Below are 15567 nucleotides of genomic sequence, written 5' to 3' on the forward strand. Positions count from 1 at the left end.
CCCAAATACTTGTAGCTGTCCTTTATATGACTGCTTTCTGTTAAAGCCACCCCTTCAGTCACATTCCCACACTTTGCACCACTCTGGCCCATGGGGCCACATTTGTCCCATCTGAATGACATCCTTATATTCTCAGTGTAACCAACATCTTGCTCACTCCTGGCATAAAGCTTGATGACATCCATGTGCAGGTGGTGTCTGATGATCACCAAAATCCCGAATCTATATCTGTTTCCACTCTTTTTGACAAGATGGCTTAGCGGGTTAACGCCTATGTTAACCATGCTATATAAAGTAGCAGGGTCAGTGCATTACGTTGATATAGCCCATATTTAATGGTAACTGCCTCGGAGTTGGCCTCCAGTCGTTGTTTCCATTGTGCCACTGAGTTCTGGTTAAATATGATTATTCCAATATCCATGCATGGGGCACTAAATCATAGGCTTGCGTGTGGGTGATGCTCAGGTTGGGCTGTGGTGTACTGCACTATCAAAAATGCATTTTATGTGAAACTCATTCAAGGTTATAGCACAGAGGAATGGGCCTTATTTTTTCCAGAAAACTGCCTCGGTCAGTTTGCTGTTTATGTCTTTTTTGTGGTCAACTCAAATAATTAGTATTTTTTTCTTTAAGCGATTTTAAAACTGTGTCTGAACATGTCAGTGTGGCTCTTCTCATAACAAAGATATGCTATCGAAGTTGGCAGGAGTTGATGCATGAGGCCTAACAGTTTGAATAAAGTCAAAACTAAGGATATCATTCAGAAATGAAAAACCTCCCAAAGTGGTTGATAATTAAACATTTTAGAAGGACTTAAACTGAACCTTTAAACTGTTCTTCTCTGTTATCATCACAGAAGAGTCGAGTGTGGTACCAGGATTCCAGTTTTGGATGAGCCAGTCAATGAACAATGCAGTTATAGTAATGAGTTGTCTAATTCCAGTGCACTCAACTATGAGCAGTCAGTGCATTTACTCATATATTTTCTCTCAACATATTACGCTAGCATTGATGTCCCTTCACTGGTTCTCAGTACAAAAAAGAACTGATCATCTTTTTATTTCTGTTTTTTAATATTTTAAAAGTCGCTTAATAATTTACCTCATCAGCAAATGTCAGATTTTCTCTATGGTCTCTCAGTTGTCAGGTTAAAAGGTATTTAAGGGTTTTCTTTCTGATTGTTTATTTTGTTTAATTGGATTTGCTATGATGAAAATTATCATTAAAAAGGACAAGACTTTGGAATGGAAAAGACAAAGAAGAAAGAGAAGTTGGGAAGAATTACAAGAAGGAGAGGGAGAGAAAAATAGAGGTGAAGCAGATGGATTGATAGAAAGATGGAGAGAGAGGAACATTGAGAATTTGCTTCAACACCTGCCAAAAAAAACCAAAAACCCAGAAACCATGGCAACAACTAACATATGAATAAACAACAGTAAATAATAAATAATACATTTCATTGAACAGCAGACAGCACCAATAATACAAAATATTTTTAGAGGCAGCAGCCGGCCAAGATAGTGGGTGTCTGTGAATACTTGTGCGTGTGAGCGTGCTTGTTCATAAGGTTTCTTCACGTTAGTGTCTAATAGTGGCTGTGGGGAGCCAAAGCCCTGCCCCACCAGGATGTGAAACATGAATTGGGGGGCCCTTGGCCCCAGAAATCCAGAGGCCCCCAGAGCGCACCAGTGTGTGAATGTGTGTGTGAATGGGTGAATGACTGAATGTAGTGTGAAGCGCTTTGGGGTCCTTAGAGACTAGAAAAGCGCTATACAAATGCAGGCCATTTACCATTTACTATCTATATTGTACGGTAGACCCTACAATAATACATGCAGAGAAAAGCATTACATTTTGTAGCATTACAATTTAAAAAAGTAAAAGTTCACTCAACTCCAAAATCATCACATATGTGAGAAACATATCTCATATATCAACACAAGATGTTTGATACACAACAGCACTGCATGTGCAGATACATTCTTTAATCAAAGAATATGTAGAACATTACTCTAGCATTATAGATAAACATAAAGTTCTGATCAATTCATTGAGCGTGCAATTATTCCTTTGTTAGTTCATCATTGTCACATTTTTTATGCAAATAAACTATATTTGAATTGTACTTGGAGAGAGCGAGTGGGGTGGATGGCAGCTTTAATATGTTTTGAGCAAATAATCACATGAACGGAGTCAACACGGAGTCAACAGAGAAGAGAAGAGAAGAGAAGAGAAGAGAAGAGAAGAGAAGAGAAGAGAAGAGAAGAGAAGAGAAGAGAAGAGAAGAGAAGAGAATCATAGGGTTAGTGTTCCTTTGGATTGTAATAAAATTAAAAATAAACAAAGTTTATTTTCAGTTACACTTTCTGTTGTAATTTCTGCATTTTTCTGACTAACTGTATAGAAGTTAGTTCAGTTCGTTTTAAAACTCATAATATCTATTAGGACTTTGAGTATGTCAGAAGAACATCTTGAAAACTGGTATACGTGTGTGTGTGTGTGTGTGTGTGTGTGTGTGTGTATACGTGTGTGTGTGTGTGTGTGTGTGTGTGTGTCCAGTTTTCATGATGCACCGACTTAAAATCCTTTTTCATCACACCCATGATACAGTAGTATACAGTATGTGTGTATATGTTCATCAGTGGTGGCAACTGACTAGTCTGTACACGTTGTTTTAAATTTTCAGAATGTATAATATCATACGGGTTTTGAGTCAGTGCATGACAAAAAAACCAAAAAAAAACCCACCTTGAACACTTGGGATAGACTGTTTATATAAAAAATATTTCAAGGTACCTTAATCATATTGCATTATCATCTTTTTGTGGTGACGTCGAATGGTAATATCTCACTGTTCTTTATTAAAAAAAATTTAATGAGGAAACAGAAGATTATATGTGTTTAAGTTCCAAGTCAAAGTGCTTTTAACAGCATCTTTAAAATAAAATTATAAAAGGTACATGTATAAAAAGAATTCTTGAGGTATATTTTAATGTGCTTTAAAGACATGCGGCTACATATTTCCTGCTACTAAGGAAATATGTCATGCAAAACTATGATCAGAGTAGAGGCGAGACAGTGACAGATAATGTATTTATTGCCTCTGGTTTATTTGAATATACAAAACTCTGCACATCATTTGTGTGTGTGTGTGTGTGTGTGTGTGTGTGTGTGTGTGTGTGTGTGTGTGTGTGTGTGTGTGTGTGTGTGTGTGTGTTCATGTCAAAATAATTGTCATTGCTGTCATGTGACAATGACAAACATTTGTCAATGTCACAGTTTAATACAACGATACTTGAATTGAATGCATTGAGACGGGTGGCGGAGTCAGGCTGGACAATAAAATGAAATAAAAAATAGATAAATAAATCTCTCTTTTTTAAAATTCTTTTTGTTTGTCCAAGTAGTCAAATTTCCCAGAAAAAAAATAGTGAGATATAGTCATCATGCAGCACCAGTACTAATAATCTTTACTTCCACTGACTGAATCTGATATGGTAGAACCTTTAATAATCTTTTGTCCCATATTTTTCTCTTACACTTTGCTTAATAGACATTGGCACACTGGAAAAATGTTGATTAAAGATTAATTTGTTGGCAAAATGATATGTATTATGTATTACATAATTCAACAAACATACCTTAATATTAAAACTCTATGCTCAAGTATTACTGAAAGCTAAAAATTAAAAAGTTTAAATGCAGAAAGAACAGAAATTTGTGCAGTTTTTTTTTCTTAAAATGTTTTCAAACCCATAATTTAGTGTAATTTACCTTACAGCATTTTAGCATATCTATCTGATGATACTTGTTTTCCTCCACCAGAGCCAGGCAGAAGAAACTCAAACAGTCGATCAAAAAAATTGATTATTAACTCAAAATGTAGAAGTTATGTGCCTCAAACTGTTGACTTGCTAGCTGATTACATCAAAATATTACATTTCAATGTGAGCCCCAGTCATGACACGTGACACACATCTGTGCATTGGTGGAACTGAGGGTCTCGTTAGTTGGCGGATGGGTTGTTACCATCTTTTAAGGATCATCCCTCCTCCGAAGGTGAGGGGAATCTAGCAAAGATTAAGGATGAACTCAGCTTAGGTGTCTATCTGGTTTTTAAGTCTGACGTCATTAGCTGTGTCTGGGCCCAAACTCTGCTGCAGATCCCAAAGTCACACGATCATTGTGGCATCTCTGAGAGCTAAAAACTGTCTAAATTCTTTCATCTGTAATAAAATGATCAGTGTGGCTGCTCTACCAGGTGTAACAATTAAGTTTAACATCCAGGCATCCTTGAAAACAGAATTCATGAAATTTAACAGTTAGAAGTAAGCAGGAAGTTATCTTGCTAGTTTCCATCTAAGTATAATATACCATGTTCTGGCTGAGGGATTTCCAAAACAAATTAAGACGTACAGCTCTGCTATCGCTTCCGACATAAATGAAGACAGAAAAGTAAACAGCAGTGACGTTTGTAGGGTTACTGAAGTTGGTTTAGCTGGTATATACTGATGTGCTACGTGATCGCTAGCGACACAACTGCGTTAGCATGATATAAACAGTGAAGCTGAAGGATGAACGCTAACTTTATTCCACTCGATAAAAGTTAACTTGAGGGTTCCTGAAGGTCAGGGACAAATGCAATCTCATGGCAGGATGCTGTAAACAGACCAAGCTTCAGTCAGGAAAACAACTGAGATAATCCATCCACAATATGAGGTTAGTCATTAATGTACTGCTGGATGGGCTGGGCTGTAGTTACAGCATAAGGTTTTAAAAACTGAGCTTTAAAATGATCAGTCAGTCTCTTTTTTAGGATGCCGGCTCAGGCCTGAAACAGCCCTTGTGCAACACTCTTTGGTGAAATAGTGCACAGCAGTGTTGCTTTGGGATATTCAATTCAATTCAATTTTATTTATATAGCGCCAAATCACAACAAAAGTCGCCTCAAGGCGCTTCATAGATACAGAGAAAAACCCAACAATCATATGACCCCCTATGAGCAAGCACTTTGGCGACAGTGGGAAGGAAAAACTCCCTTTTAACAGGAAGAAACCTCCGGCAGAACCAGGCTCAGGGAGGGGCGGCCATCTGCTGCGACCGGTTGGGGTGAGAGAAGGAAGACAGGATAAAAGACATGCTGTGGAAGAGAGACAGAGGTTAATAACAGATATGATTCAATGCAGAGAGGTCTATTAATACATAGTGAGTGAGAAAGGTGACTGGAAAGGAAAAACTCAATGCATCATGGGAATCCCCCGGCAGCCTACGTCTATTGCAGCATAACTAAGGGAGGATTCAGGGTCACCTGGTCCAGGCCTAACTATATGCTTTAGCAAAAAGGAGCGTTTTAAGCCTAATCTTGAAAGTAGAGATAGTGTCTGTCTCCCGAATCCAAACTGGAAGCTGGTTCCACAGAAGAGGGGCCTGAAAACTGAAGGCTCTGCCTCCCATTCTACTTTTAAATACTCTAGGAACAACAAGTAGGCCTGCAGAGCGAGAGCGAAGTGCTCTAATAGGGTGATATGGTACTACAAGGTCATTAAGATAAGATGGGGCCTGATTATTTAAGACCTTGTATGTGAGGAGCAGGATTTTGAATTCAATTCTGGATTTAACAGGAAGCCAATGAAGGGAAGCCAAAACAGGAGAAATATGCTCTCTCTTTCTAGTCCCTGTCAGTACTCTTGCTGCAGCATTTTGGATTAGCTGAAGGCTTTTCAGTGAGTTTTTAGGACATCCTGATAATAATGAATTACAGTAGTCCAGCCTGGAAGTAATGAATGCATGAACTAGTTTTTCAGCGTCACTCTGAGACAGGATATTTCTAATTTTAGAGATGTTGCGCAAATGGAAGAAAGCAGTCTTACATATTTGTTTAATATGTGCGTTGAAGGACATGTCCTGGTCAAAAATGACTCCAAGGTTCCTCACAGTGTTACTGGAGGCCAAGGTAATGCCATCCAGAGTAAGAATCTGGTTAGATACCATATTTCTAAGATTTTCAGGGCCGAGTACAATAAACTCAGTTTTATCTGAATTAAGAAGCAGAAAGTTAGCGGCCATCCAGGTCTTTATGTCTTTAAGACATTCCTGCAGTTTAACTAATTGGTGTCACTTTGTATAATCCACCAGAACTCATGGATCCACCACAACTTAGACATTCACATTACTCACGCTCTCATAACACATACATATAGGACCTTGGGGGTGGGCACACTACACAGAATCCAAAAGACCATCAGGGTGTACACCTCACCCCTGGCGTCATTGCCCACCTCTCAATTTTAAATACACGTAGACATTGAGGGCTAGCAGGAGGGGCTATGTGCTTACGTGCTGCTGCTCTCTGGCAGGTAGCTCCATGTCCTCCTGGGTTTTAAATGCACCTTAGAACACACATACACCAACACTACATATGAGCGGGCGGAGGGAGGTTTGGAGTCCCCCCCCCCCCCCCCCCGTTCTCTGCTGCCTGTTGGAGCGGGGGGCCAGGGGGAGGAGTTGGCCGTCCGATTGGGGTCTGGAATGTGGGGCCTCCCTGCTGCTGCCAAGCCGGGGCAGTCTGCTTCTCCCCACCCCAGGGAAAAGGGTAACACTACCTGGGTCTGGGTGCAGTTTCCCCCTCCAGGGGCAAGGGTACCTAGACCTGGGGCTTAGAGTATGCTTGGGGAGTGTGATTGTGTGTACAGTGTCTATTTATGTCTATGTCTGGTTCTTTGTGTCCGGAAATGGGCGTCCAGTTAGCCACCGGCTGGTGGCTGCTTGTCGGGGCCTGGAGCCTGGGGCTCGCTCGGGCCACTTCAGGGGTGGGGTACCCTTGGCCTCTTGGCCTGGGGCTTGGTCACTCTAGCACAGCTGGCTGCCGGCGGAGCTCACGGGCACGTCACTGCAACCCCCCCTGGCTTCTGCTCCACGGCTGCTGAGTGACCCCTCATCTGGGGCTGTCCTCAGCTCTTTCTGGGATAGTGGCGCGGCTGCCCCTCTGTTGGTCTTCCTTGGTCTCTTGTGTTCTGAGGGCCTCTGGATGTCTGGAGTAGAGATGGACCGATCCGATATTACGTATCGGTATCGGTCCGATACTGACCTAAATTACTGGATCGGATATCGGAGAAAAATAAAAAATGTAATCCGATCCATTAAATATCACGAAAGCACCTCACAAAACTTGCAACACGCCATAACTCACCTCAGAACGTTAGCACGTCGGAGCAGTATGCATCACGTGATAGAGCGGCTGTGGCATGCAGGACCTGTCGGTGGTCTGGATAGCATTTGGAGCTTCGCTAGCAACCTGGCATTTCATCTCCGACAAAGTTATCCCCGAGAGAAGTAAAGCAAGTGTGTAAGTCCATCTCTGAATGTTTGTAAAGCATTCCTGCGTTAAGCTTAACAAACGATATATGGAGCGACTGCCTCTTCTTGCTGCTACTTCAATCATGAAACTGCTTAACGATCAGCTGATCGGCTTTTCTGTCGCCAGTCGTATCTCTAGTTTGCTTTTGGCCCACTTTGCACCAGAAAGAGGAAACCAGCGGCTGAACAACAGCAGCACGTTTAAGCTTGATCAGCTGTTGTTAGAATGTATTTAATATTACTTTCTACTCCAGGATCTTTTTCTACGTAGCTGACGGCTGGTAACTGTGCAGGGGCGGATCTAGCAAAGTTTAGCCAGGGGGGCCGATAGGGCATTAACAGGGAAAAGGGGGCACAAAGACATACTTTTCTTTCTTATTCTCATTTAAAATGTCTAGCTTTTAATAAATAATTATCTGACACCCAAAGTTTTAATTTGATGTAAAATGAATAGAAGTCAATTACTGTATATAGTAACTATTAAGTCTAATATATATACCCTAGTAAGCTATAGTACTTTTTCCTTTGGGAAGGTACCATCTGTGCAGTCTGCAATTTTGTTGAAGAAAGATGTTGAATCTATTTAATATTTCTTGAAAAATAATTGATTTCTGTGTATTTTTTTTCACACTGCATCAAATTAAGGTTGATTACGTCGATTAAGCATCATGAGGTGGAGCGTGAGGGGTGGTTCCCTATTTTTTATTTATTTATTTTTGTTGTTGCTGGGAGTTGGAACCCTATTAGTTAGGTTGCTTAATATTTATGCTAAGTACTCTTTAAAATACCAGAATAGGGAGGATGGTGTAGGTATAAGTTTATTAGATTGATCAGTATTGCTGAACTATGAAATATTTTTTTTTTGCATACAGGTATAACAGAATAGCTTTAGTGTAGTTGTTGTTTTAAACTTGAGTATGAACTTATACAAAATGCAGCAAGATATTTAAAAAACAGTTTTGTTGATTAAAAAACACTATATCGGATTCATATCGGTATCGGCAGATATTCAAATTTATGATATCGGTATCGGTATCGGACATAAAAAAGTGGTATCGTGCCATCTCTAGTCTGGAGTCTTGATCTCCTCCATACTTGCTTCATGCCCTGGAGGACGGGGCTGTGGCTCCCCACACCCTCTAGCAGATCATTACATGAAGGAACCTTTTAAAAACAAGCGCGTCCATGCTCACAGGTGTACACACGGGTGCTCACACACATACACACTGCGCACATTAACGCTGTGGATAAAAACATCAAGTTCACCAGGGAAGACACAAAGGACAACTGTCTGCCTTTCCTGGACTGCGCTGTGCACATTGAAGAGAACGGCAAACTCAACATCGAAGTTTACCGGAAGTCCACACACACGGACCAGTACCTCCTCTTTGACTCCCATCACCCTTTGAAACTTGGAGTAATCAGGACCCTACACCACCGGGCAGAACATGTTCCCTCTAAGCCTGAAGGGAAAAAGAAGGAACACACACATGTAAAGGAAGCACTCAAAACGTGCGGCTATCCTAAATGGGCGTTCTTAAAGTCAGCAAAGAGGCACAGAAAAGAAGATCAGACACCAGCGAGGGAGGATAAGAAGGACAGACGCAACAACATTGTCATCCCCTATGTAGCCGGTGTATCAGAGAAACTCAGGAGAGTTTTCTCCAAGCATGACATCCCGGTGCATTTCAGACCCAGCAACACGCTCAGACAGAAACTGGTTCACCCGAAAGACAAAACGCCAAAACACAGACTTAACAATGTGGTGTATGCTGTACAGTGCAGCGAGGAATGCCCAGACCTCTACATTGGAGAGACCAAACAGCCACTTCACAAGCGCATGGCACAACACAGAAGAGCCACCTCCACAGGACAAGACTCAGCAGTCCATCTGCATCTTAAGGATAAAGGACACTCTTTCGAGGATGCCAATGTTCACATTTTGGACAGAGAGGACAGATGGTTTGAAAGAGGAGTGAAAGAAGCCATCTATGTCCACTGTGAGCGACCATCTTTGAACAGAGGCGGTGGTTTACGACACCAACTCTCTGCGATCTATAATCCAGTTTTGAGATCCCTTCCCAGACGCCTTAACGCCCACTCACATCCTGGGCCATCTGACCTCAGGAATTCGCATGATAAGGTGGGGCCAGGTTTCACAATGAACACACCCGAAACTCTGGCTGATTGGGACCCACGCCCAGTTTCCCACCTTGGCTCAGGCGATTAGAGGATCATCAGGGGGTCCTTTTGTCCCTCGGTGGGGGGTCACTCCCACTAGGTTTATATCTGGGACTCTCCACCATTTGACCTTAGAACTGAAGAAGCTTCTCGGATGAGAGGTGAAACGTCTTCAAGCAACTTAAAGAAGCCCAGACGCTTTTCTTTGCAAGCTCCTTTGACTACGATGACCTGGATGACTGATAACCTTCACAGACACACACACAAACTACACCCTTTTTGGCTCCTACCTCAAAGCACACTTTGCACTGTCGATATTACATGCTGCACAATAATATTTAATATTTAGTATTTGCTGTTATATTCACATAGATCATCGTGCTGTTGTTTATTCTGTTGCTCTTTTTTTCTGCTTGTTTTCTCTTTTTTCTTTCTCAACAGGTGATCCAGGTAATTAATGTGTGTATTTTTTGTCTGCTTATTTTGTTGGTTTTTTGTTTTTTTGCCCTTTATCACCATTCCTCTTCCCCGCTGTTTTTCTTTCCCTCTTTCTTTCTCCCCTTTCTTTTCCCCAGTCAAGTCTGTCCCATATTTAGCACGTTAAAATAAAATAAACAATAAAAGGCGAATCAAATAGACCAATACGGCAAGGCTAGGATGGTCCATTTGGTAAAGTCAGTCCGTTGGGCATCTTTCTTTGCCTTTAGACAATAATTCTGATGGCAAAAAAACCAAATGGGACAGGGAAAAAAAAAAAAATAATAATAATCCACCAGAACGAATGCAACCAATATCCACATGCACTCCAGTGCAGTATTTGGACAGATGTTGGGCCGCCCCAGTTCGGGTCGCAACAGTTATGTTTACATATGTGTGTAATTTGTTATTTCTTTACCCCACAGATTATGTGTTTCATTCTGTTTAGTTGGTTTCTTTTGCGTTATTTTCTCTTATTATTGTTTGTATGTACTATAAATTTGGAAGACGTAAAAAATAAAAAGTATTAAAAAAAATAATGAGCCACCTGGAAAATCGAAATCACCATGCGAGTGTCACAATTTACTTGATAAAGCCTTTCATTAATCAATATGAAGTGCATGTGGGCCCACACTGCTTCAGAGCACACCAAGTAACCATGTAACCAAGTTTTATCATTTGGTTGCAGAGGTCGAAAGTAATGGAGAACAACTACTTCCTACTGTAGTTAGATACAATTTCAGGAATCTGTACATTACTTGACTATTGTTTTTGTTCTGACTACTTTTTACTTTTACTCCTTGCATTTTTAAACAAGTATCTGTACTTTCTACTGCTTACATTTTCAAAACGGACTCATTACTTCTGCTTTAATGCAATTGGGTCAAATTATTATTTTGTCACTGCAAGACTTCAAATTGATTTGAACCTAAATAGTAAAATAAAAAGACATGTTGTGTCTCAAAGTCAGGGGTTAAACATGGGCTGGTGTAGATAATACAAAGAGCAGACACTGCACAGCACTAAAGGTCATGAAGGCATCCCCACACACTGCCACAACAGGTAATGAAACCCTGGCAAATTTGTCCCCAGGATTAAGATATGCGTCATGCGCAACCTAAGTGCAGCATTTATTTTATGTGTTTTGGCCTTAAACTCTACCGGCAGTGACACTGTGGGATATTTGTGAATGTCCCCATAAATACACCTAACCTCCATCCATGTTACTGTTACTCACCAACCTCCTCCAACAAGGCCACTGGTTGAACCGGGGTTTGATGGACCTGTGTGCAACCCACAGAGCCCAGACCTCAATCCCATACCCTGTACCCTCAAAAAGGGTACAGTATTGACTATTAATGGGCATGGGGCTAATAATTTTGGATGTCTTATTTTTGCCCTTTCTTGTTTCAACTCAGTGTATCAATAAAATATCCTTACTACAATTAGTGAACCTTGTTATTTTGGACACAGATACGTTTTAAAAAACAAACACTTGTTGTTAATGGTCATTTTCATACTGAAAAAATGAGTGTTGCCTAATTTCATAAGGGGGGGTTAATAATTTTGGCCTCAACTGTATAACACCTAATATCCACAAAACCTCAATTTAGAAAAAGACAGTGTTATAAAAGAAGAAATTAAATAGATAATCGCAGCAGATGGCCGCCCCTCCCTGAGCCTGGTTCTGCCGGAGGTTTCTTCCTGTTAAAAGGGAGTTTTTCCTTCCCACTGTTGCCAAAGTGCTTGCTCATAGGGGGTCATATGATTGTTGGGTTTTTTCTCTGTATCTATGAAGCGCCTTGGGGCGACTTATGTTGTGATTTGGCGCTATATAAATAAAATTGAATTGAATTGAATTGAATAATAAACAGGGGGAAAAAGCTGAATATATAAACTACATACAGATAGGTTTAATTTTTCTGTCAGTTTAATTTACATTCCAGTGGTTTGTCCCATTTGTCTTTTTCTTTTCCAGATGTTGGCAAACTCATCATTCTCCACTTTGGATCTGCACCTTTCCTCCATGAACACCTCCCTCCCTCTATACATGCACTGTCTCATCTCTAAACCAAGCTCCCTCATCTATCGTGCATTTAGCATCATTATCATCTTCCTCGTCCTCCCCATCTGCATCCTCATCCTCCAACATGGTCTCCAAGAATGGAGGAAAAAAGGCTCCACCTTCATGGAAGTACTGAGTCACTGTGACTGCTTCACCTACAACATCGTCATCATGGACCTGTTTGCTGTCTTAGCGTGTGTCTTCAGTTATTGTGGTAGCGTCATGAATAATTTAAACATATTAATCTATCCGTTCATTTTTTTCTCTTTCTCCTGCTTTGGACAAATCTTCTTTCACATGCTGACTTGTGTGGAGCACTACATGGCTGCTGTTCATCCCATCACTTATCGGAGCTTAAGGAAAGAAAGAGGGGTCAGAATAAGGATAATCAGCATAGGCTGTGTTTGGCTGCTTTGCTTTGCATTAACAGGTTTTATAACAATAAAAGATATCATCCTCGCCATTGTGAATTTTTTCCTCATGATATTGTTTTTAACCGTCTCCTCCTTCTGCAGCCTTTCTGTTCTCTGTGTTTTAATTCATCCAGGCCCAAGAGAAGAGAGCAGGAACAGGGACAGGGTTGACCAATCAAAGAAGAGGGCATTTTTCACCATTGTGACCATACTGGGAATGCTGGTGTTGAAGTTTGTTTGGGATCTGTATTGGTCTGCAGTGTATATCACAGGAGCACATCTTGGATGTGTTTTAATGTCATCAGGAGCCTGGCTTAATCTTCCCAGCAACCTCTTGTTGCCGCTCCTGTTGCTACACAGAAAGGGTAAATTTGGGTGTTGCAAGAAAAACACACAAAGAGATTAAAGAGCACATGTGTTAGGGTCTGTTAAGAAAAAAAATTGATCATCATTTTTCATTCTGAGAGAAAATTTGGAACTTCGAGAATAGTTGAAAATCGTTGCTGTTTTAAGACAAACTGTCAATACCCTCTACAAAATGCCTTGTGTAGATGAGGTAGTGAAAAAATTGGCCATCTTGCAATAAAGTATGCATCCTCTTCAATGTATTTTACTGTTGTAGGGATCAGTTTTGTACCTTCCTCTTTTTTGTCTTAGTTAGTGTATCTTTGCTTTCCTGGTTTATTTTGGTAATTTCTTTTATTCTCTGTCTTTACTGTCCTCTGATTACCCCTATTGCCTTCACCTGCTGTGCCCTATTCCCTGTGTTTTGATTAGGATACACACAAAACATTCTTGTATATCACTATAATTGTAATAAAATGATAAAATAGTTTTGTGGAAGAAATATCAGATTTCTTTTAGAAGCTAACTTTAAAAAAAAAACAGCAGTGGCTGTTTTAGCATACAGTGGGGCAAAAAAGTATTTAGTCAGCCACCGATTGTGCAAGTTCCCCCACTTAAAATGATGACAGAGGTCAGTAATTTGCACCAGAGGTACACTTCAACTGTGAGAGACAGAATGTGAAAAAAAAATCCATGAATTCACATGGTAGGATTTGTAAAGAATTTATTCGTAAATCAGGGTGGAAAATAAGTATTTAGTCACCTCAAACATGGAAAATCTCTGGCTCTCACAGACCTGTAACGTCTTCTGTAAGTCGCTTTTCTATCCCCCACTCGTTACCTGTATGAATGGCACCTGTTTGAACTCATCATCTGTATAAAAGACACCTGTCCACAGCCTCAAACAGTCAGACTCCAAACTCCGCCATGGCCAAGACCAAAGAGCTTTCGAAGGACACCAGGAAAAGTATTGTAGACCTGCACCAGACTGGGAAGAGTGAATCTACAATAGGCAAGCAGCTTGGTGTGAAAAAATCAACTGTGGGAGCAATCATCAGAAAATGGAAGACATACAAGACCACTGATAATCTCCCACGATCTGGGGCTCCACGCAAGATCTCATCCCGTGGGGTCAAAATGATCATGAGAACGGTGAGCAAAGATCCCAGAACCACACGGGGGGACCTGGTGAATGACCTGCAGAGAGCTGGGACCAAAGTAACAAAGGTCACCATCAGTAACACACAACAACGGCAGGGAATCAAATCCCGCAGTGCCAGACGTGTTCCGCTGCTGAAGCCAGTGCATGTCCAGGCCCGTCTGAAGTTTGCCAGAGAGCACATGGATGATACAGCAGAGGATTGGGAGAATGTCATGTGGTCAGATGAAACCAAAGTAGAACTTTTTGGTATAAACTCAACTCGTCGTGTTTGGAAGACGAAGAATACTGAGTTGCATCCCAAGAACACCATACCTACTGTGAAGCATGGGGGTGGAAACATCATGCTATGGGGCTGTTTTTCTGCCAAGGGGACAGGACGACTGATCCGTGTTAAGGACAGAATGAATGGGGCCATGTATCGTGAGATTTTGAGCCAAAACCTCCTTCCATCAGTGAGAACTTTGAAGATGAAACGAGGCTGGGTCTTCCAACATGACAATGATCCAAAACACACCGCCCGGGCAACAAAGGAGTGGCTCCGTAAGAAGCATTTGAAAGACCTGGAGTGGCCTAGCCAGTCTCCAGACCTCAACCCCATAGAAAATCTGTGGCGGGAGTTGAAAGTCCGTGTTGCTCGGCGACAGCCCCAAAACATCACTGCTCTCGAGAAGGTCTGCATGGAGGAATGGGCCAAAATACCAGCTACTGTGTGTACAAACCTGGTAAAGACCTATAGTAAACGTTTGACCTCTGTTATTGCCAACAAAGGTTATGTTACAAAGTATTGAGTTGTATTTTTGTTATTGACCAAATACTTATTTTCCACCCTGATTTACGAATAAATTCTTTACAAATCCTACCATGTGGATTCATGGATTTTTTTTTTCACATTCTGTCTCTCACAGTTGAAGTGTACCTCTGGTGCAAATTACTGACCTCTGTCATCATTTTAAGTGGGGGAACTTGCACAATCGGTGGCTGACTAAATACTTTTTTGCCCCATTAGTTCTTGGTCATAGGGGGTCAACTGTATTTACAGTATAATATAAAGTGCCATGAGGCAATTGTTGTTGTGACTTGGTACTATATGAGTAAAACTGAATTGAATTAAATATAATTGAATAGTGTAATAAAAGTTATCACTTGTGTGTTCAATACTAAATAAATAAGTATAGAAATTATACAATTCAGCGTGGAAAATCTCTACTCTGTATTTATAATTAATGACTCTGTATTCTGTGTATTCAGCCACATGTTTGTATTTATATTCATTAATTTATGTTACAGTTAATCAGTTATCAAGATTTTTCATGCAAGTATTTATTTTCATTTGTCAGTTTGACGTTCGCACATTATTGTTCAAATACAAATATAACACATTAACTAAATTTAGGGAGACATGACTGTGGAGTGGGGTTGCTGCATTATATAACCAGCACAGAACATACAAATACATAAAGAGTCGACAGAGGAGAGGCACAAAGAGAGAAAACTAAAAAAACAAAAAACAAATAAGGCTGGTGTTCTTTTTAAATCATTACAATCTGCTTAGTCTTAACTTTAAACAT

At 40.7% G+C, this 15567-nt stretch overlaps 1 protein-coding gene across 1 annotated transcript; it reads left to right on the forward strand.

The window, feature by feature from the left end:
* Nucleotides 1-10985: 10985 nt before the first annotated feature.
* Nucleotides 10986-13316, forward strand: LOC113017520 (uncharacterized). Its single transcript, XM_026160668.1, has 2 exons — nt 10986-11076; nt 11993-13316. Exon 2 carries the CDS (start codon nt 11993-11995, stop codon nt 12896-12898), a length of 906 nt encoding a protein of 301 aa, XP_026016453.1. The 5' UTR covers nt 10986-11076; the 3' UTR covers nt 12899-13316.
* The last annotated feature ends 2251 nt before the right edge of the window (nt 13317-15567 follow it).

This window comes from Astatotilapia calliptera, unplaced genomic scaffold (genome assembly GCF_900246225.1).
Source record: "Astatotilapia calliptera unplaced genomic scaffold, fAstCal1.2 U_scaffold_14, whole genome shotgun sequence".
Taxonomy (NCBI): domain Eukaryota; kingdom Metazoa; phylum Chordata; class Actinopteri; order Cichliformes; family Cichlidae; genus Astatotilapia; species Astatotilapia calliptera.

Bases quoted from the DNA above. Each gene is read 5' to 3' on its own strand.
- LOC113017520 (XM_026160668.1), top strand. From the start codon at position 11,993: ATGTTGGCAAACTCATCATTCTCCACTTTGGATCTGCACCTTTCCTCC.